At 36.5% G+C, this 23,993-nt stretch overlaps 1 protein-coding gene across 5 annotated transcripts in view; it reads left to right on the forward strand.

Moving 5' to 3' along the window:
- Window positions 1-23,993, forward strand: part of ZC3H13 (zinc finger CCCH-type containing 13) — a 49,306-nt gene that overhangs the window by 10,819 nt on the left and 14,494 nt on the right. For 4 of the 5 annotated variants that reach the window (XM_063334645.1, XM_063334660.1, XM_063334652.1 and 1 more), the window contains 9 exons: window positions 1,445-1,556; window positions 8,409-8,517; window positions 10,973-11,112; window positions 11,856-12,016; window positions 13,347-13,544; window positions 14,376-14,549; window positions 18,216-18,526; window positions 19,598-20,062; window positions 21,032-21,214. In XM_063334645.1, the coding sequence (XP_063190715.1) occupies window positions 1,445-1,556; window positions 8,409-8,517; window positions 10,973-11,112; window positions 11,856-12,016; window positions 13,347-13,544; window positions 14,376-14,549; window positions 18,216-18,526; window positions 19,598-20,062; window positions 21,032-21,214 (1,853 nt within the window). The remainder of the gene's footprint in view (window positions 1-1,444; window positions 1,557-8,408; window positions 8,518-10,972; window positions 11,113-11,855; window positions 12,017-13,346; window positions 13,545-14,375; window positions 14,550-18,215; window positions 18,527-19,597; window positions 20,063-21,031; window positions 21,215-23,993) is intronic. The other variant, XM_063334667.1, reaches the window with a different exon arrangement.

Here is a 23,993-nt window from a genome sequence, read left to right on the forward strand (position 1 = left end):
TGTGACCTGTATTTACAACTTCATGAATAATTAAATGCATTTAAAAATGAGAGCAGTCATTGGTCTTTTTATTCTTAGATCGTAAGACACTTAACCTTATGATGCAGTTTAAAGAATTAAATATATATAACATTGCAAAAGAGGAAGTGGAAACCAATTACTGTTTTTCAAGTATGCACAGGTTGAAAATGAAATCATATCAATTTAGATTTTTATATGCATAATTTGTTTAGCCTTTGTGTATTACGTGACAGAGGAAGGATGGGAGAAACAGTACTTTCTAAATGGAAACCCTAATTCAGACTGAAAAACAAAGCAAATGCAAATTTCATTATTCAAATATTATATAAAACTCATCTAATCAGCTAAGGCAGCATCAGTATCTCCTTATGATTCTTTAGTGTAAACAGATAGGTACAGATCCAGTACTTTCATACAACTATTTCACAGAAGAATCTGTAATTACAGCTAACAGCCATCACAAAATGACCAAACTCAGTATCAGGCCAGATTTATATGAAGAGAAAATTTGTTTTCTTGAGCTGAAAGATCATTTGAAGCAGCTCCTACATCCCCTTTGCTTAAGAACTTCTTTAAATGCAAGGGTTGTTCTCTTTTAACCCGTAAGGGATAAATGAACTTTTGAATCCATACTAAGAGGTGAGAAAATTATATAGATGTCTCGTAGTTGTGTAGGATGTTCCCCCTCCCTTTTCACATCACAGTAATACCTTTTACAGAAAATATACCTTACGTTTGCATGACTAGTGGAGTTCATACAATATTTTGTAATTAAATAATTATGTTACTGCAAAATCGAAAATGGAGGAGGCCTCCAAGAGCGAATTTCTGGTGCATGGTCTTGTAACAGCGGTTTTTTTGTGTGGCAGTCTCACCAAGGTCATGGAGGACAGCACCTAGGTCAGGCCGTCTCCACTTGCAGACTTCACCCATATCCAGATCTCCTTCAATGTGACTGTCATTGCCAGTTGACAGTAGTTTGACTCTCCATTAATTTTTTTTTAAAAGTATACGTACAATTATATGTATAATATATTAAAATCAGTACAGCTTAGAATATGGAGAAAGCTAAAGATATCTTGAATGACTTGGTAGGAGTGATGGTGAAACAGATGTGCATCATGGTCCAAAAAAGATTTGATCTGGATAGTATCACCTAAAGCTAATCTAGAGCAGTAACGAAGTCATGCCATATATACATACAAGTAATTTTTCTTCTTAGAGTCACGTCTTCCTTGATGTTCTGTTTTTGTTTAGAATGCGTAACCTTATTAGAACTGAATATTTTTTTATTCATCCACTTTGCTTCTGGGTGGGAGGTTTAGATCTTTCTGTATATACTAATAAAAATAGTTAAAAGACAGTTTGTATTCCTTTAAATAATGCCATAGAACTGGTTATATTATGTTTCTGTATTATACAGGTCACCAGAAAGACCCACTGGAGATCTTCGGGAAAGAATGAAGAACAAACGTCAAGACGTTGAGGCAGAGCCACAGAAACGAAGTACAGAGGAATCATCCTCTCCTGTTAGGGTAAGAATGGAGTTTGTAGAACTCCAGAATCCCTCAGTAGCAATTGGGCCGTGTGTCCTAGAAACCTGATCATGTTGACTTGTAATATTTAAAATGTTTTAATGGACTGATCATTTTGTACATAGCATATGGCATATTTTATTATGAAGTGTCTTAAAAGTTGTATTATTTTGCAATTTTATAGTATTTTCTGGTCTTTTGGTTCCCAAAGTTTTTATAAATCCCACAAACTAAAATATGTTATAAATACTGATAAACAGGTATTTAATAACAGTGCAGATTCTTTGATTATCACCAAGAAAGTGTATTAACTGTTGTTCCAGTCATCCACTATTTTTCCCCCAACACTTACTCATATCCATTGTTTACATGCATCCTGACTCCAGTTGCTCATCCCGACTTTGCTTTTGATGAGGCCATGCAGTTACTGCTGTGCTGGTTGATTTTGCTTTCCTCCTTACATACTCATCAGCCATCCCAACTGCTCACATTTGGGTTTTGCAAAAAATTCGTTCATTATTGTTCTCATTTTCTAATCATCTTTCTGCAACCCTATACCCCTCAAATATCAGAATTTACTTAATTTTAATTTGTGTTATCTGTTCCTGCACTGTTGTGAAAAACAAACAGGGGCAAAGTTGGTAGTGTGACCCCGCAACTATGTAACAATAACACCAGTGTATTCCTTCGTCATGTTTTTTAAGACCATCTTCATGTGAATAATGAGAAAAAACTTTTATTTGTAAAAAAAAAAAAAAAAAAAAAAAAATCAGTTTTGCTTCTGCAGGTATTAACAGCATTCTTTTTTTTTTTTTTCCTCTCGGTCTGTTCCTGCTTGCTGTGTAAAATGAATTTTTATGTCAGGTGTAAAGAAATCAACAGCAGCTGCTATCATTAAATTAACCTTGGCTTACCTTTCAATCATGTTTTCAGTTGCTGTTAAATTTGCGTAAACTTTCAATCTTTTTACTTTTACTTGAATGTGTTACTTTTATTTTCTAATAGTTTGAATAAACTGTTCAGTTATTGAGTACATGGTTGGTGAGAAAAGTTTTTTTTCCAACCGCTATCAAAAATTTTACTGTAACTTCTCTCCTGGTACAACTCTAATTTTGATGTAATTCTTTTGGTTAGTTAACATTATTTTTTATAGTGTTCTATTAATGTAATAATAAGATACTCTTAAACAACTAAACCCCAAGATAAAGGTGAACTGGAAGAAGGTATCGGAGAATTAGTGGATCTGTTAAAGTACCAAAGAAGTATTTACAGGATAAGCATGCTGCAGAGAAAAAAATATTCTGCTTCAGTCTCATAAAACAGAAGGCTGAGGAAACCACTGAGCTTTTATGTTAGTTGCTTGGAGGCAACTCTCAAAATATGGGCTATCCAAAGAAAATATTCTGGAACAGACAGTCATCAAGAGTTGCATTGCAAAGAACCGGGATATCTAAAAGAACAGAAGACTGAAGTGACTGAACTGCTAACAAAAATCTTGCTCCACCATTAGAGCTACTGTTACGGTGGAGCTCTAATATCTGATGTTTCCATCTCTTATTAAAGCTTTTGGAATAACAGAAGAGCTGGATAAGAAGTCTTAACTTTGTTTTGAAATAACAAGAAGTAGCTTGTTCCATTAAAAGTTTCTAAGTGTGTTTTTTGGGTTTTTTTGGTTGTTTGTTTGTTTTTTTTTTTTTAAAAAAAGAGCAGCACTGTTCTTACAGACAAAATTTGTGCTTCACCAGTCTACTAGCCTGCAACTTTAACAGAGAGTAGTGACTGAGAGAGAATTGTCTGATACAGGTTAACCCTTAAATAGCTTCTTTTGAAACAAGGCTTTTGAGGCGTAGAGATAGTCAAAGAATAGCAGGTATAATATTATCAGGTTTGGAAGCCAGCTAAGGGCAGAATTTTAGATTAATTTCAAATGATGAAGTTACAGAGAATGCTGCGGTGCTTCATACAAAGAACTATAACTTTTTAAGGAAGTGGAAAAAATGTTGGACATTCCAAATGTCAAACTTTGCAGAAGATACGAAAACGGTAGTTGAGATGACTAAAGTCTGAGGAATGCTACGGGAATCGGGGAAGATAGTTTTTGGCAGTACAATGGCAGATGAAACTTGGTGTTGGCAAGTGCAAGGTAATGCACAATGAAGAACTATTTAAAACAAAAAATCATGAATGAATATTTTAAAAGTAACTGAAACCATCCCGTAGAAAAAGAAGTTATTGTGGACAGCTCAATGAAATCATCCGATCAAAGTGCAGTCACAGTTGCAGAAGCAAACACTCAGGTATATAAAAATGGAATAGAAAATGATCAATATTATGCTGTAGAAATTCATGGTCCAGTTGTATTTGAAATGCTGTTTGGTTGTCATCACCTGTATGCAAGAAAATACAGTCAAAGGTCTTTTTGAAGTGGGCAAGGGGGGAGAAAGACTGGAGGGAAGAAAGGACACGTGGTGAATGCATATGATGTATGTTGAGAGAATGTAAATTAGATGCGTCATACTTATGCTTTATCCCAGTAGAAAGAGTGGCGAATTCAAAAATGACAAGGGGAAATGCTGTTTACATTACATGTGACAATTCTACCTGATTGCCAGAAGATACAGTCAAAAACCTGAATAGGTTCCACAAAAAATTGAGGCAGTATAGAATTTTTTTAGAAGAGATTTCGTGTTCTTTGGAGACATAAGATAACTAGTACAATCTGTATGTATTTAGGAAGAAAATTCCTATATGGATAACTTATAGAATATATCCCTTATTATTTCTTCATATCGTGTGCTATTATTTTCAGAGAAAATATGCTGCGTTACGTGGACAACTACATTGAACTCAGTTGTTTCTGTGTTTCTCAGATTTGTGTTCGGAATTATTCCAGCACTGTATGTTAGTGTATCAATTATTATACAAATAATTAGATAAGATTTCTGCTGTTACTGTATTTAGTTGGAAATTTTTATGTTGAATTTTTCTCCATACTATAAGGCAGTTACATTGCAGTATGTGAAGTATTACCTAAAATATTACCTGGGAGGTGTGTGATCTGGGAGAAATAGTGGGAAGAACTGAATGTACATTTAGGAAAGGTTTTTGTACAGAATGTGTATCTCTTGTTTCATATCTGTGCTTTTTGTTGCTGTGGCTTTTGAATATCTCCACTGGAAATGGAAGACAGCATTGTCTTCCATCTCTGAAATGGAAACAATACCTGTTCATTTCAGGGAAACTTCAGATTCATTTTCTTGTATGTTGGTGTAGTGTGGTAGTAGTTTACACTATAAAGGTATTAGACATAGAGAAAATAGTACTGTGCTTGTCCAAAAGATTCTAGCTGCAATACATGATAGCTTATTTTAGATTTAAAGGTGTCTGTGCTTTTGAATTAGTTTATATTGTTGCTGGATGTACGTGTGCTCATGAGGCTGAAACTGAAGCTTCAGCCTGTAAGAATTGTAGGTTGTAAGAGTTTATAAGTATTCTCTTCATTGGTGTTGGCAAAATAACAACAGTTCTTGGCTAGAAGCATATTTTGCAAACTGGATGAGTCCTTTTGTGTTTGGCCAAACCTTGGGGCTGTAGTGGGAAATTCATTCAAGTAGACATCAAGTCTTATGCTGTAGAGTGTTGATCGTATCTTATGGGGTGTGGCACTTCAACTTAAGTAGACATTAAATTAAATAAGATCTCATAGAATTCAACCGTAATGTTGTATTTGTTTTTCCTTTCTTAAGTAGCATTTCTCCTGAACATCAACATTAAACTATAATCATCTACCCAACACATGTAAATAGTTTTAACTGTGAGCACATACCTGGGAACAGCATAAACAAAGTCTACTAAGTTGTTGTTTACTCGTAGGACAATCTACAGTATTTTTTTAGTAAAGAGTTATGTTATTATGAAAGTTTATTGTTTCTCATCTAGTAAATGGCATTTTTTCAGAGTCTGCAGAGAAATAGTTTACAAGCGTGGCTGAAGTGGATACGGCATCTTCAAGTACAAGTAAAAGACATGCTATTGGCCTTTAGGAGATTGACTTATTTTATTCTTGACTTATTAAGATGAAAAAAAATCTGTGTGAAGTACAAGAAGGTCTATAAAGATATGAAGGAAATATTTATTCCCCGTAGTATGAGAGAATTAAATATATTGTAAGTGAAACAAGTACAATAAAAGGAATTTATTGAAGACTTTTCCATGAGAAAATTCAAGTATGTGTTCTACACGATCATAACTTAAATTCTTGATTTGTGTGCCCCAGGAAAATATACTCAATTTCTTAATTGAGATTTGTTTTTTTTTTAAGATGCAATGTTACCAGAACCTTTTTGCCTGACAACTAAGCTGAAGTCATTTAGTGTATGAACGGAGTCGGATCAACTTGTTCTGACCTGTACAATAGCATGCTTGCATAAAAGTTGTCTCTTCCCTTCCCCTATATTCAGTAATTCAATAAAATTCCTTTCATAGAAGTTCTTGTTCTCAGTTCTTCTGTAGAAGTGTGATTGTGCTGCTACTGAATCTCCCCACTGCAAGGAGAAAATACAGGCTGTTTCAAGATGCTTGTGTTTGGTTGCAAGTTTGGAGATGTAGGCGAGATACATACAAGTTGTGTAGTATTTTTAACATGGGATATTAAGTTGGCCTTGAAGCATTCTGAGTTACCTGCACATTGTCTGCTGACAAATTATTTGTGGAATTTGCTTTGAGAAGTTTTTTGAAATCAGTATTTAGAGGATGTCCTAACATGCGTATTTCAGTTTGCTAGTAACAAATAGTGTTGAATTAATAGAAGCTAGTATTTGTATGTAAGAAATTTTTTCTTGTTTGTTTGTATTGTAGAAATTAGTTGGAGTATGTAGCAGAAGTACACAGTTTAGTCACTATATAGAGGATATCCTAATATGCGTATTTCAGCTTGCTAGTAACAAATAGTGTTGAATTAATAGAAACTAGTATTTGTATTTAAGAAATTTTGTTTCTTGTTTGTTTTTGTTGTAGGGATTAGTTGGCGAATATAGCAGAAGTACACAGTTTAATAGAACAAGTGCAGCCTTCAAGGAGGGCAGTCTAGAAAAATTAAGATACTCTTAAGAAAGAAAAGAATGTTTGCAGGAGAGGCTTGTTGATAAAGTTACAGATTTGCGGATCTCATCAGTGTAATTTTCTTTTAAAGTAACTTGCTTTGGAGCGTAGTACAGTTCTTGCTCTTAGATTGAAATGCCTTTAGTGCATGTTGTGATGGTGATTTAGTTGATGTTGATTTGTCTGCAGTTGATGCAGGTAAAAACACGACTTGATAGGTGAGGATCTTGTGCATCATTTTAGAGATCTTGTCATGAAATGGAGAAAAAATAGTTGTTTTCCTTATTCTACAAGCTGCTTTAAGTTAAACATGATACAAATTAGTTCTTTAATGTGAAGTTCCTTTGTGTTATGTAGCAACCGGTCAGTTTTTTCCAAACCTTCTAAGGCTTTGAATATGATATGCTGAATGCGTCGAGGTGAGAGGCTTGAAGATAACTGTGCATTGAAGCATCTGTTTTAGTTCACTAGGTAAAATAAATGCAGTACTTGTTCTGTCATGGTTTACGTCATTAAACTAGAGAAAAGTTTTTAACATTGTTAGTGAATAAAAAGGAATAGTTGAATTTTACTCACTTGGGAGTGACTACCCACAATGTTATGTTATTTCCGTACTGTGTTTCTAAAGTGATGTTAAGGATTTAAATTAGGTCAAGGTCTAAGTCCCAATAAGCAATAGCTAGTGAAATTCTCAGGCATATCCTTTTCTTGCCATATGAACAAAGGTTCCTACATACCAACACTGAAGAATCCCCAAAAGACAAAAGAAGGCATTATGGGAGGTGAGAACAAAAGGGATATGGGACAGACTTTCATTATTTGCTCTTTCTGGTTTCCTACTAAATAGATTAACCTGAGATACTTCTAAGCTTGAATGGTTTTTTTTGGCAAATAGTGAAAAAATTTTGTCCTGTACTCCACTCGAGCCCAGGTAGATTATTTAGAGAATGTCAATCAGCAGAGGCAATGATGCAACTATGCAGCTTCACTACTGGAACTTAGCAGGGCAAGAAGAGCGGCACAGGTTCGGTGGCCTTTTGAAATTATCTTCTTTCCTGAAGAATAGTCTTTGGCTTCCTTAGGTATCCACAGGACCATCTGCCACATTCAAAATGGGTGCTACTGCAATAGTTAGACTTGTCTAATAACTTGGGGCCAGGGAAAGTTCAAATATAAAGCTATCAACAAAACTTGACTCCACTGTGCTTTAGACTATTTTTCCTTCCTTCTGCCAGCCAAGGGTCTCTTCTTTTTTATTTTATTATCCCCCTCCGTTCTTTATCCTCTGGACAGTTAAATGGCTCAGCTACTGAGGCTCATCTGCCTTGCATATAAATATTCTTATTTACAGCTGAGAACTCTTACTCAAGCTGTTAAAATTATACTCTTTTAAATGTTCATTAAACTTCTGGCCTTAAGAACCTGATCTGTTCTTTTGGTTCCTGTTTTAAATTTTATTCTCTGATATGTGCTCGATTCTTGCCTTGCCGTTAAACCTTCTTATTTTATGAATTCTTTCTTCTCTTTTTCCCCATCTGCTATTTGCATACTGATTATATGAAATTGCATTAGAACATGTTGCCTGGGGAGTCTGCTTATTTAAGAAGGTATTTGTTCAACAGGCTAAAGGGGGAAATGCTTTTTGTACTATAAAAAAGAAACAACCAAAATACCGTGTAAAATATACCTGCTTCTTCAGGCTTCTTTTAAAATAAAGTTGTTTACTCTAATGCAGCATTTTTCACTTTATAGAAAGAGTCTTCACGAGGAAGACATAGAGAAAAGGAGGATATCAAAATTACAAAGGAGAGAACACCGGAAAGTGAAGAGGAAAATGGGGATTGGGAAACAAATAGAGAAGGTAAGTATAATTAAACTAACGGTCCCCCTACAGCTCAAAGAATTGCGAGATTACTGGGCTGTATGTAAAGCAGAATGGTTAAAGATTTGGTCTCTAAGGAGTATGCAGTAGCCATTAATGTTTATTTTTGGAGGAGAGCAAAGAAGGAACCTACAATGGTAAAACCACCTTAAAAACACATGCGTGTTTTTTTTGCTTGTTTTTTTTTTTTTTGACTCCTCAGACAACAAGGAACTTGCCATAGGCTACTCCATGGCTGAACTTTTCATATTTAGGTCACTAGTTGAATCCAAGTTACATCGAAAGCAATTTTGAAACTGGTTGGTTTGAGGAGAGACCATAACTCCTTTGAATTCAAAAGTCAGCAGGTTTTTGTTGCATAATTTGTACTGGTGTGAACTGTCTCATTAACAAGGGCTCCATTAAAATGAGTATAAAAATAGCTGAAGGTAGCAGTTGGTGAACTAGTTACAATCTGAAAACACTCAAAGAGTGGTAAGAGTCTGTAGTTGTTTTTAGTTGTTTGTTTAATGGTTAAAAGGTGATTTCACTGTCCTTGCAGATAATACTTGTCCACTAGTAAGGTACTGGAACAAGTTGCCCAGAGAAGCTGTGGATGCCCCATCCCTGGAAGTGTTCAAGGCCAGGCTGGATGGGGCTTTGAGCAGCCTGGTCTAGTGGGAGGTGTCCCTGCCCATGGCAGGGGGTTGGAACTAGGTGATCTTGAAGGTCCCTTCCAACCCAAACCATTCTGTGATTCTATGATTTAATACGCAGACAGTTGAGGAGAAGACTGTCTGCATTCTTTCCTCTGTCTCCCGAGTTTCACTTTTGTTAGAGACCAAGTTCACCTGACAGTGAAATGATGGCAGCTCCTAATGAACTGTTTATGTAGTTTTGTGTCAGTGTTTCAGAAGTAGTTACAGTATTGCAAGAGAGTCTGGGAATCGTGATCCATTCTGAGCGAATTCAGATACAATGAATGTATTTTTAATAAAGTATACTACAAGTTGTTTGTGGGATGGAGCTCCTCTGTAAATTTCATTCAGTAGGTAGCTTTTCTATAATATGTGGTATAAGTGTTGCAAATATTGTATTGCTGTATCTTAAGCACAATATACAAATAGCAAAGTAGCCATAATGTATTTTCACTCCTTCCTAAATTTTGGTTTTGGTGTGATTTAAGAAACATTGACCTATGACATGTATGCATGGAAATAGAATCTAAGTCAAAAAACTTTGGAACATAAAAACCTCAAGTTCTATATAAATACAGTCCTTCTCATTGCAGGAGGTGTTGGACTAGATGACCTTTAAAGGTCCTTTCCAACCCAAACTATTCTGTGATTCTATATAAATATATAGCGTGAATGTCTGAAGTCTTAGACACTGAGGCTTTCAGCTTGAGAATTATGATTTTTTCAAAATAGCGTTGATCATAGTTAATGTGGATGAAGTAGAATTATTGTCTGTTAGGTTCTAGTGAGTGCTGTATAAGCAGGCAGACTGGGAAAGAACCTGTGCTGTTAGGAGCTGCACCTCTTTATAAGCTATTCCCATGCATTCATGACACATGAAGGGAATTTGTAGGCTGAGTTTAGTTATTGCAAAACCTTTTATATAGTTCCTGTGTGTAGGAAGGGGAGTGAAAGCTAACGACTTTTTAATGAAGTCATCTTTTCTCTGACAGTTATTTTGCCAAAGTGCTTTTTGAGCATTAGTCTTAAATAGCCATAAACAAAACAAATGTAAACAGAGTGAGTAAAACTGCTTTAATTTTCAGTAAGATTTCAGTTGCAAGACTTGAAGCATATAATATTAAGTAACCATGACTTAATGAAAAAGTGACACAAATAGCACCTTTTCTGATGTGAAAACCAAACAGTAATAGTGTTTTTAAAACAGAAGTAAACTCTTGAAGTGTGCATTTATCCAGTGAAAGAGGTCATACAGGCCTCTTTTAATATCAATTTGTAGATGTAATAAGTGTATCAATTGATTTGTAGGATACTCTGTTAAAAATCCTCTAGTATCATGCATCACTATTTAAATCCATTTCTTGTGAGACTTCCCAATTTAGTAGTACTCTACGTATTTTTGGTTTTTGTGAAGACACGCTCTTATTTTTTTGTTGTTATTTAACCATAAATAAGTGATTTACTGGGTTTCCCTTGCTACCTCAGCTTAATAATTGATGTAAGTCTCTGAAAGAAGTTAAGGTGTTGGGTTTTTTTAATGAAGTTTAAGAATTAAACTGCAGATTTTATAGAACTAACTGGAGTTATTTCAGGTTCACACGCGTAATTGGAGAAGAGATTTGGCTTAGTTTTGTTGATCCATTCATGAGTGCTTAAAAGTCAGGGAAATATTTATGCTTGGCATCCAGTATGCTAAATATTATTACTTATTTCATATGTAATTGTTTACTAATCTATTTACTTTTTTTAAAACAAAGACTCTGATAATGGAGATGTTAATTATGATTACGATCATGAGCTGTCTTTGGAAATGAAGCGCCAAAAGATTCAGAGAGAACTCATGAAGTTGGAACAGGAAAACATGGAGAAACGAGAGGAAATAGTCATTAAAAAAGAGGTTTGTATTACATAAATGTGAAATTAAAAAAATAAGTTATTGGCCACTTCATAGTCTCCTAATTGTGTCCTGGAAGACTTGAGCTTCCTGGGCTACAACTGCACTGTCTTTTTACATAGCAGTAAATAATTGGTATGTGTATAACTTTGTGTGTGACTTGGATATTGGTTGTGAGTATCGGGTCAATCATCCAGCACTCTAACCTCAAGTTTTCCGCTTTGTGAAGTCAGCTATTAAATGAGTAGGATTTAGTGCATTTTAATGATATAAAACTAATGAGATCTTTAACAGAGAAGACATGTAGAAGAAAACACAAGTCATTTGCCAAGCTCCTTTCCAACATGTCTTGTAGTAACAGAGTAAAGAAGAGTGACAGAGGCAAAGCTGTAAGTGTTAGAAAACCTAAAATTTTGGGGAAGATTTAAAAACAAACAAACAAAAAAAGCCTGAAAGGAGGTTGGTCTATTTCAGACAAACGAGTGCTAACTGGGAATGTACTGATTTTAAACTTTAAGTTTCAGTTTTTGTAATGTGTTACAGAGTGCATCATCTTCTCTTCCCCCACCCTTTCCCTGTCTTCTTCCTATTTAATGATATGGTTAGTTTATTTGAGGTAGCTGTGTACATGGCTAAGATCTCAGATGTATGCTGTTACTGAATTTACGTATTTGGTACATATATCAGCATACAGGTAAGCTTTTGAGCATCAATATCTTATTGGTTAATATATTCTTTTCCTCAAGATTTCTCCAGAGGTGGTTAGGTCTAAATTATCACCATCGCCATCACCAAGGAAGTCTAGCAAATCTCCAAAACGAAGATCCAGTCCCAAATCATCTTCTTCGGCTAGTAAGAAAGAGAAGAAAACATCTACTGTATCTTCCCCACTTTTGGATCAGCAGAGGTCAGTATGTAGATGCGTGTTGTGAGAAAGTGAGAACAGAGAACCATGCTGATTTTTATTACTGGCGTTTTCATAATTAATAATGGGTTTTCATTTTCCTTATTTTCATTGCTTTCAGGACTTTTGATGATATAACTTTAGGGGAAGGTCTCTAAATTGTGTATTGTGAATCATCTTCTGCAGAAAATTGTTCTATGCATGTAGTTGTCAGTTGATTAATTTCATGGTATACAAGCAGGTCTTTTCTCTTTGAATGTCCAGGGTCTCTGGGAGGTGATGAGGAAATACAAACCATTAAAAAGTGAGAAGCAGTTTTATTTGGGGTACTGTGGTCTGTGAAGTAGCTCCTCTAGACTGAAGTGAAATGTTTAGAAATTTGACGAGCTACACGTTCTGTTGGTATTGCATATTGCTGTTCAGGGAATAATGACTTTCAAGGCAGGGAATTTCTCAGAATTCATGAGGGGAAAAGAAGTGGGGGGTGGGGAGTAGGGAAAAAAGTAAGGACAAGGTATGTGAAAATCACAGGAGTTCAAACTAGATACCTTGCCACAAAAAGTCAATGTTCAAAACCTGTTTCTAAGGTCTTACTGGCTGATTCGTTTTGAATCACTGTTTGCAACTTTTAGATGGGAAAGAAATTGCTGCATCCGTGTAAATAGATACATCTGTATTTGCTAAGCAAAAATCCCTTTTAAAATAGGGACGAAACAATGTTGTTTCTGCTATGAGAATGTACAGCATGGGCTAGTATGCTGCTGACATTCAGTATGCAGGTGTATTTAGTTTATAGTGTTTATGTTAGTAGTAGTTTATATGGAAAAACATGTACTGTTTCATATTGTGAGATGCGTATTCAGAAATATTTGGGTGCTTTGTCCTGTGTCAGGTAGTTAACATTAAATCAAAGACATGAGTTGCTCAAGTAATTTTATGTATGTGATTGGGGTATTGCATTGCAGAAATGGGAATCTAAACAGACAAGATACTCTATAGAGTTCTGGTCCTCTGATGTGTGCAGTTCATGCAAGGGCATTTTAACTTTGAAAACTGGTTCTGTTTGAACGGGAACAATTCCTATTTTTGTTTGCTTGCTTCAGAAATAAAGTTTATAAATGGAAGAGCTCAATGTGAGTTTTTACCATCTGCATTCGCCCTTCAGTCAAGTACCAGCTGTTGAACACTGCTTGCTAATGGAGTGGTGAATCCTATCCTAAAAGCTTCAAGGCCCTTTACATTATAACTTTCTTGCCAACATCTGAGAAATCATTGTTTGAAATAGTTGGTAGTTCTTCATTTTCCTCCCTCCCTCCTATTAATTTATCTCTAGGAGTTCTAAAAGTAACCAGAGTAAAAAGAAAGGTCCTCGTACCCCTAGTCCTCCTCCTCCAGTACAAGAGGAAACTCCCCTGGGGAAAAAACACAAAGAAAAACATAAAGCAAAAGAACGTTCAGAAGAAAAGACAAGGGAGGTGAAAGAGAGAGGGCGTGATTTTGAAAGGCACAAGGAGAAAAAAGAGAAGCAGAGGTAAGTTACGTTGCATTATTAGCTCTTAACATTAATGTAACCTTGCTTTTAAAGTTATATTTTATAGAACACTGAATAATAAAGGATTTATACCTCCTTTGCCAACAACCTTTTCAGCGATCATGAAATACTTTAAGTGCGTTATATAGATGGATTGATAGACTATAACTAGCAGATTGGTAGGTTTTAATTACATAACTTAGTAAGTTTGTAAGATGCCCTTTTGAAAGATTCATTACTTTTCAGGAAGTTGGACCTTCACCAGTGGAGCAATTAATTTGCCAAAATCTTTATCAAAGCCATTCACTTGTCCGCTTGCCTACTCTCCTGAAATCTTAGAGGACTAATATCTTTCTAAATTGGCAGTGGCACATTTAAACTCTCCGTAATTTTCAGCAGGTTAAAGTACTTCTGAAGTAGATAAAGCCCACTGCAATTTTAGAATTTCTTCACTTTTGCTTATATAGCTCTCTCAAACGGTGGACTAATACGACTAGTCCCATTATTTTCTGAAGCATAGGTGTCCATTTAAGTTGAAAAATACATCATCTGCATTTTTTAAGTCCTGTATTCCCTTGATGAAAATTCCCTTCTTAGTTTTGAATTTTACAGTCCAGTGATTAGCAAGAAATTTAGTGCATATATTGCATTCTTGAGTTTTGCTAGCTTAAGGTAATTTCATATATGAAATTATAGATGGAACAGATGATTCTATAAGATATTTCTTGATCTTGTAAGCACAAGTTCTGTCTTGGAGTTGTTTGTAATTTTTTAGAAATGTACTAATGCCATATTACACCTGTTAAATAAGCTGCTGTTTATGTTTCCCAGGGATACTTCTGAAAGCTCCCATAGACAGAAGCGTTCTCCTAGTCCTGCAGATCATTCTGGCAGTAATTCTTCCCCTTCCAGGGAGTATTCACCACCTGCTGCAAGGCGAAGACAAACCTCCCGAGTTCCAGCCAAGTCAACCAGTCACAAACATAACTTCTCACCGTCTCGCAGGTGGGACGTCAATTGCATGGATTTTATTTCCATGAATAGTTCCAGTTTATCAACTTCCTCTGTTGGTTTGACTACTTGTGGGTATGTGTGTGCCCCAAACAGTTGAGCTCTGAGACTTTTGGGTTTTCTGCCAGGTTACTACATTAAGAGTACCTGTCATGCGAGGAACACAAGTTATGATGCAGGCTTACATTTATCAGTTCCTCTCAAATGTTCTGGCTTCAGGTGAAACTTCAGAACTCTGTTATGAGACATAGTCTGTGATTCTTTGGGAACTTTTGTTTTTCCTCACCTTCCCCTTCTTAAAAAGTAAAAAAAGTGAGAAGTCTTCTATCTCGGGAGATGGGGAAGGAGCTGAGTTTTTTGTTCTAAAATAGGTAAGGTGATACACAGGTCCTGTATCTTTCCTGAAAAGCAAGCACAACTGGCTAAATAGTACGATACAAGGACAATTTCAGAGACCCTTCTTGCAGTAAGTTTCAGGGAAGATATCATCCTGCTAGTTCTAGAGGCCTTAGGAAAAAAATCTGTTACTACCCATTAAAAAGAAAGGAGGAGGCTTCTTACTTTGGTCTGAAGGAGTCTGTAAGCTTAGGTTTAGAATGGCAGTGCTAAATACTACCGCAGTCCTATGTTTGTATGATGGAGAGGGAGGCACACTTATTTTCTGTACCTCTGTTGAAGGGTGGGGAGAAGACAGCAGGTGTCACATATGTCTGCATGATGATAAAACAAGAAAAGCCCATCCATTCAGCAATCCTGTCATAAACAGGTTCTTTTGGTACTGTGGTCACTCAGTTCAGCTGGAACAACATTGTATTTTATTAAGCTAGATGTCAGTGATGGATATTTGCTCTAGATCAGATTTTTTTTTTTTTTATACGGAAGGGAGTAGAGCAGCCCGTTCCCCCTGCAGCTGGCACAAATAAGGAGACTGAAAAATACCTTTGCAGTACTGTTTTCCCCATTATTTTTTTTTTTCTAACCTACTCCAGTATTTTGCTTGTCACTACCTGCCTGGGGGTTCTATGCAGACGTATCAAGCGTTGTGCAAGGGAATGTTAAGCAGGGAAGATAAATGGGCCTTCTGCTAGAAGCAGGGAAGCAGATTTGAAATGTTTTGTTTGTCTCCAGACCATTGATAGCCTTCCATGTGAGCCAGTTTTGGTAACCCTGTGTTTCCTAATAAGGGTTTAAAGGTGAAAAGTAAATGTAGTCTTAGCCATGACAGTAAGTCATGAAATTATATTAGATTATCAGTTATTTCTGATTCTGACAGATTTTTGAGTGGTTTGGAAATTTTACTACTAATTCGAGGCTATCTGTTTCATTAGTATGTGACAATGTGTACAAATTGTCATTTTAGAGGCATGCAGGCTACTTGTTTCCTCAGGAATAGTCATTGGTCAGACCTTCCCTCTTGTGATGGAGAGCTGCAGCCAACACGAGTATATATCCATGGAGAAACTGAGTTTCCTCTTTCCTGCCATTCCTGAAGATTGTTTACTGGGAGCATGCACAAGAGCACCTTGAGGCTTTTTAATTTTCCAGACAAAAGAAGCTATGCATAAGCATCCTGGAGGTCAGACTGTGTGTAAAAGTTCCAGGCATCCCTAAGGCACATCAGGAGTGCATCAGCTGGATCCCACGCAGTTTTAGGTCTTCAGACAAGGAGATGCAGAATATTAGCCTGTTGTTGAGGTGTCCAAATATTCTCTGGCCCTGACCGTCATAAACACATCTCAGTGATACAGTCTCCAGGCCTGGCAATATCTGAGCTTACGAGCTTACAGACACAGTATGAATTAGATCAAAAAACCAGATGCAGCCTTTTCTTCAGAGTGTCCCACTTAAGCATGTTCCAAAGGCTCGTTTTGTTTATTTTTCTCTCACCCCTTTCTTTCTGCTATTTTTCGTGGTATATTTTCTAGGAGAGATTAAATGATTCCGTTCAAGTATTGTTTCAGCCTGTCCTGCAAAAATTTTATTTGACTCCTCTCAATTGACAATTCTGAAGTGCCTCAACAACCAAGTCCAGATCCTTTCTTTAGTGAATATTTCTGGTTCTGTAACGGAATCTGTCTGTAAAACCACAGTCTTTGTGAGATTGGGCCTCTGTTAATCAGCACACTACTTCATGGGGCTCTGAAGGCAGTTATCTTGAGTCACTGACATTGGCTGGAAGAAAGGATGAAATGTTGATATTAATAGATTTCCACCATGTTGTCTTTTACCCAAAAAGGACTTCCTTAACAGACTTGAGTTCCTACCTCAGGTTGCCAGAGATTTCACTTAGCATTCCATTCACAAAGCTTTGCTCCCTGAAAGATGAATCATTGCTTTAATTTCTTGACATAAGGAGAATATTTTTATCTGTAGAGTCTGGGACTTTAAGAAGCCTTAGCCAGGAGGTCTACTGCTGAGTAGCATTGGCTGGGCAACATTTGCCTCTTAGATGTAGTAATGACGTGCTGTAAGCCTGCTAACCGGAATTAGTCCAGAGCTCATTCTCTTCAGAGCCCAACTAACATCAACCATGTCACTGAGAAGAATTTCTTGTGATCTTTGCAAAATACTCAGCAAAAGCTGTGTTACAGATTCATCTGTATGATCTTGAAATCAGGGTTTTTTTAAGTCACCAACGATGTATATGAAGATTCAAAAGCATGAACTAAATTACTTAAAACCAAGTGGGATTTTTTTCTTTTTAAAATTTATTGTCCACGTGTGGTTTTCCTGACTCCTGCTCTTTTCTTTGGAGTCTCTGGAGTTTTGTGAAGTGGAAAGGAGTTGGGAGTTAAGGGCAATGCACGTTTCCTCCAAGCACGTTTCCTGTAAAAAGATACTTCCAAGTTGCTTTGATGCTGATAAAGGGAAAAAAAAACCACTACGAAACTTAAAGATTTTAAGTGTTAGATTGTACATGAGATAACTTCATGAGGAAATTTGTTTACTGTTGTATAAATGATCTTTGGTTAAGTGATGGGACTTCCAAGATGAGAGACACTTTCTATACTTTTTTCTTATTCTATTAGATACGAGTTTTCCCTCCTTATGTAAACGTTCATGTTTGCTAAACTTTTAAGTAGATAGCCATATGGGTTTTGGGCATCCAGGCCTAAACTGTTTACAGATCAATGCTTAATGCTTATAATAAAAGAAAGAAGTTAAAAATGTAAAAGAAGGAGACACTGTTATTTTCTAAAAAAATGAATGCTGTTGGAAACAAAAGAAAATAAAAATTCCCTTGAGTTACACTGTGTAAAAGTTATCTGCCTGATTTTACCATGAACTCCAAAAAACATCTTAATTGAAGAAAACAATTGTTCTCGGTGTGGAGGTGGGGAAGATGGTCATGGGTTTTTTTTCTGCTCCTCCCTCCCTTCATCCAGGAAAGCATTCTGTTAGCTGTATAATATAGTTTTGATTGGACAACTTGTTGGATACTAAATAAACTGTAACAGTTTAAAGATAAGTGTGCTTTGAAAGGTTATCCTTGGTACCCTTGAGTGAGGATTAGTTTGATGTTTCATAGAAACAACATTTATTTTTGGCAGACAGAGGGTAGAGAATGCACAAATTATTTTAATTGGGTTTTTTTGGATATGGTAACAACCTTTCAAATAAAGTTATTACATGTGTGCCTATTCTGACTCTTCCTCGCAGGTCTGCTTCCCCATCAGGTCAGCATCATTCTCCCATATCCTCCAGACATCACTCCTCTTCATCACAGTCAGGCTCCTCTGTTCAAAGACATTCTCCTTCCCCACACCGGAAAAGAACTCCTTCTCCATCCTATCAAAGGACAGCTTCCCCACCTGCAAGGCGATCGTCTTCTCCCTATCCCCCACACTCTTCCTCCTCTCCTCAGAGGAAGCGAAGCCCTTCAAGACACCGATCTCCGGGAAGAGAAAAGGGAAGACATGATCGTGATCGGACTTCACAGTCTCATGATAGACGCCATGAGAGGCGGGATGGTATGAATAAAAATAGCACTTAAGATTAATTTTTATTTGTTTGCAAATTGCATTTTGAAACTTGATTTTCAAATTGTGGCATTGTCTGCACCTATCCCAATGGCTATGGGGTGAAGAAAATATTGACAGACATCTGTATTATCGTTCCTGTGTTGGTGGAGCTGTTTTCAGGGACTATGCAATGGTGTATTCCTGATCTGACTGCTTATGTAGGCTCAGCTGACTGTAGAGATCCTGTAGGCATCTGTCAGGTGTTTCTTGTGTAATGCAGTGGTGGCATCAGTAGGTAAGTGATCTTCTCTTGGTATCAGGCATATACGAGTGGAACAGCTGAGTAACAGGAGGATACGTGTAGACTTATTACTCTTTTCTGCGAGGTGCCCAAATGCTAATCCAGTCCTCACTGATTGCTCTGTCCATTGTCTTTTTAATTGACATTAAGTAGGTATGTGGAAAGAAACAGTCATTCCCTCTGGAAATCTGTAAAGCTGGCTGAGCAGCTTGTGATGGGCAAACATGTCATTTCTCTTGAGAGAGATTACAAAGATTTCATATGTCAGCTTTTTTTTTAGACTGGCTGTAAATGTAACCTTTTTAAAAAAAAAAAAAAAGGTAAAAAAAAAAACTCAAACCAAAATGAAAATTATTTTAGCAGGGCATTGAGGTCTTAAAAGCAAGTGGTCTAAATATAGCACAAATTTCCTGAAAATATATGTGTGGAGAGAAAAAAAAGAAAAAAAAGAATCTGATTGGAGGACAAATGATCCTACCTTAAAATTATTGCAGTGTACTTGCTTTCTAATAGATTTGAAATTTATTTTTATTATACTTATTCTCTTTTGAACAGGTAAATATTTGCAAAGTACAGATTCAAATTCGCAAAAATATCTTTAAAGCTTACTAAAGCTTACTGGCAGATACCCAACACAATCTTCTACCTACGTATTAATTTTGATTTTCTGTGTCAATGTCAATAATATTTTAACTGTGTTATTTTAATGTTATTTGTCTTCTAAATTTTTGCTTGCTCTGATAAGCTAGGTATATAACATTCTTCTAAACATTTTACAGAAACTAGAGGGAAAAGAGAAAAAGAAAGAGAAACGAGAGATGATCGTGATTATGACCAGGAGCAGAGTACTTCCAGGGATCATAGAGATGACAGAGAATCTCGTGATGGACGAGATCGGAGGGACGCAAGAGACAACAGAGATCGGAGGGAGCCAAGGGAATCCAGAGACGCTCGAGACTCCAGAGATACGAGGGATTATAGCCGAGATACCAAAGATAGTCGTGATCAGAGAGACTCGCGTTCCACACGGGATTCCCATGACTACAGAGACAGAGACAGTCGTGATGCCCATAAAAAGGATGACCAGTACCAGGATGACTCGCGCAGCTATGGAAGATCCCATGGCAGAGAGGAGAGTTCTCGTGCTGAAACAAGGAATGACTCCAGAAGTGACTCCAGAAATGAGAGCAGAAGTGACAGAACTGGCAGAAGTCGAGGCAGAGGTCCAGAGTTGTCTGACAAGGGTATTGCATGATTTAAAAAAATAATGTGTCCCTATCGTTGGAGATTGAATATTGATGTTCATATTATCATGATATTTGATATGGAAGTGCTGCCAAATAGTTCATGCTTTTAAAGCTATTTTCAATTCTATTGTCATTAAATTAGAACAGTCGCTTAAATTTATGGCACTTCCGTGTTCCCCATTCGTTAAAGTGGCAGAACATTGGTATTCTGCCATACCATTTTAAAACAAACCCTAACCCTTGCACCACTCTAATGTTTCTGCAGCCCTAGGTTCTCCCATGGGCTACAAACACAAGTAAGAGGCTGACGCATAATGGAAGATTCGTATGGGGCAGTGTGTCTTAAAGTACTGGGCACCAGGTTTTTTTGTTTTCTCTCAAAAGCAACTGCATGTCTTACTGCCTGAAAACTGTCTTTCACCTCCCCACCCCACTCTTCTTGATTGACCAAGAAAAATGAGATTTTTAACCTTTGGCAGTATTTTTGAAAGTCTGATGCACTTTGTAGAACAGCTTCACTTACCACCTTTAAATCACTTACAGTAAATATATTTTAGCTTTCTCAGGCTTATTGTGATGTTTTCATTAGGAAAATGACATACATTTTTTACAGGAAAAATTACCTCTGCTTTCTCTGCTTATTCCTGCTGCACAGTGTGTAGGTTTACATCCTCCTCAGAATAGATGGGAACTGACTTTTGGACTGTTATATTATAGTCAAGAGACCTCATGCTCTGACCAGGGGATGGTGATCTAGAAAGTCTTGAGTTTGCAGTTTGAAAATAATAACTTTACAATTAAAAGGTGAAGTTTGAGAGTTGGTGGTTAAGTAGAGCTTGATGCTACAATTTCTATTCCCGTGAACAGTTAATTCAAGTTTACTAAAAATTATTACTTTGGTATAAAATATCATTGGATTTCCTTACATGTGGAAACTCATCTTTTATATTGGTATATCTCTATCAGGAAGTCGGGGGACTAGAGGATCCCAGGTTGATGGTCACAGCAGTAGTGGAAACTACCATGACAGCTGGGAATCAAGGAGTAGCTACCCTGATCGGGATCGCTATGACAGTCGAGAACAAGCAAGGGATTCCTCCTTTGAAAGAAGACATGGTGAACGGGACAGGCGTGATAACAGAGAAAGAGGTATTTTAATGTATATTTTCACTATATACGTATGTGTTAAATGTGTGTGTGGATGTTTCTCCCTTCTATTTTTTAACTTGTTCTGCCCTCATAACGCTAATTGATAAGCAACTCATTTGGTGTTGCACACTGACACTAATCCTATCCTTGATGTAAGTTGACTTCTGTAGTAAGATCTCTCATTGGCAGTGTATGCATGAATGCTATGCCCTTTCTCCTTTCCTGTGGCTAGATTTTTGCACCCTCTGGTTTTATTCATCTAAGAAGTCTTTAAACAAACTAAACTTCTTCAAGAGATTTCATTGTACAGCTTCAATGTAAAATGTTTTTTCCTTCTCTTCGCCTTCTCCTCCACTTCATGTAAGCTCGCAGTTATGGCCCCGTTTCGTTACTGTTTCTGTTTGTCTGTATAGAAACAGTACTTTTGCACTGTGAATTATTTGTGTGTGTTTCGGGGACAGCCTGACTACTAGACTGGCTGACTGACTTACTACTAAAATCAGTGACAGTTTAAATTTATGATTAATTCAATTGACTGGGGAATTTTCAGTATTGATGAATGCTTTGTTGTGGTCAATAATAATTGGCTAGTAAGTGTTAGTACAGATACCAGTGATTATAGAAAGAGTGTGCAAGACTGTTCTTTTAGACACAGTATGCAAGATGTCACGCTTCTGCACCTGAAAGAGTACTGTGTTGTCTCTAAGCAACTTAGTACCAACCTTAACTTTGGAAAATATTTGTATTGCTCACCAATTAAGAGATCAGGAGGAGTCAGGCAAAGGAAAATAGCATGGAAATGAAATGAAGAGCTGTGAAGAATAAATATAAAATTACGGTGGTTTTTTTTCTCTATCTTGAGTTTGTATTTGGAAGCGACGTATGTGTTCTAAGTGTTGTTTAACTTCAGTTTTTCAAAGAGATGGTTTGTATGTTACTTTGCGAAGGGGATTTTTCGTCCACTGAAATGTATCTATTATTGCTTGTTCTTGTGATGGGTTCTGCTTTAGATTCTGTCTCATCTTCAAGGCAGGATTTCAACAAGCCTAATCTCCAGGCTTCCTTTTTCTTGTCAGCTGAAAAATCCTTCAGTATGAATGTGTCCTAGGGGTTGGCTTTCATCTCTTCCACCTCCCCACTCCCAATAAGTCCTAGATATATTATAACGTAATTAGTGCTTTTCATATCATACGGAGTTCTTAATTTAATATGAAAAACATTTGAAAAAAAACGGGGAAAAAGCCCTTAGAAGTAAAAATGTGTCATCATAACAAAATAGGTTTCTAGAAGGGAAGTCGCTTTGAATGGGTTATGTTTTGCTTTGGTGGGGAAAAATTTTAAGAACTTGAATGGAAACAAGATTTCTTGTATTCTTCCTTAAAAATTTAGATCGCTTTTTGTAATAGTAAATCCTCCTCAGAGTTACAATTTAAGACGTAGCTTCCGTAATTAGACCACCGTTTTAAAATTTGTTGTTTAGAGAAAATGGAGATAAATTTTGGTTGGTACTTAGTTCTATGGTACGTAAGGAATCTTTTTAGTATGATTTTAAGATGTAAGCTTCCAAATTTGGTCTGTCTTTGTTCAGATGAGGCAAATATGTAGGTTTTCCGAACAGCCACTGTAACAACGCTTCAAGTAATGAAATCGCGTAAGAAGGGCTGACTCTCCAGGTTTAATTGTCTAATAGACTTCCAGTATCTTGATTTATGTAGGAGTTTCATGTAGAAGTTTTATCACCAACACTGACGTAACAAGCAGGAGTTACAGAACTTGTGTATAAAATCTAATATTTAGTATACACAATAAATCATATTGTAATGTTATAGACACCATTAAAAGAACGTGAAACCTTTTCATGGAACCAATTGCATGGACTGATGATTTGCTTCTTTGAAGAAAGAAGTGTTATATCCGTGGCAGAAATGTCACTCAAGTTTGCTTTTAATTTTACCTGGTAACAGGGGAGCATTAAGTCATTGTTAATTCACTCGGAGATGAAAATTGATTAAACTGATGGAAATGCATGTTTTATTGATTTAGTCCTGTTCAAACCCTACCTGCTTGCCCCTGGTGGACATTGTCTCAATTTACAGTGAAATGCACTCTCAGCCTCAGAGTAATGGACTGAAAAATACCAACCTCCGCTCATGCCAGTTTTTGCTCTTTTGTGTAGTGCTTTTAATATATATTGTGGAAAAATAGTTTTATTGGGCTTTTTTATGATTCAAACACTGCTAACATCAGCATAGCAGTTGTTATGAAGTGGTCAAAATTTATAGAAATATTTTTTAAAATATTAAAAATTTAACTAATGAAATGCAGCTAAGTCTGTGGAGAGTACATACCATTAGATAAATCCAGTTTCACTGCCCTTCTGGATCAGTCATTTTCTACATAAATTTAGTTTGCTCTGTGACTCTAATCCACTGTCCAAATACTGAAAAACTCAGCTTCTAGAACTGTAAGGCTCTGCAGTGAATACATATGGAAACTGCCAGCAGTTCTGCTTCCTGTATTGCATCCTTCCCTCTCCCTTTCTCATGGATTTGGTTGTGTATTTCTGTGCAGGGATCTCTTTTTCTGTGACAAAACAGGCTAGTATTTCTTATTTTGCAGTAACTATTAGTATGTTTATCTAAATAGCGTGAGTTCTTGTAAAGCCTGTGACTCTTAATGGTTTTTGGAAGTAAAATTTTCATACAGAACTCTTAACACTTCATGTGTATGTCATTCAGACCTTTTCAAAATTTTACACCACATTTTGGATCACTGAGTA

The sequence above is a fragment of the Chroicocephalus ridibundus genome, chromosome 1 (assembly GCF_963924245.1).
Source record: "Chroicocephalus ridibundus chromosome 1, bChrRid1.1, whole genome shotgun sequence".
NCBI lineage: Eukaryota > Metazoa > Chordata > Aves > Charadriiformes > Laridae > Chroicocephalus > Chroicocephalus ridibundus.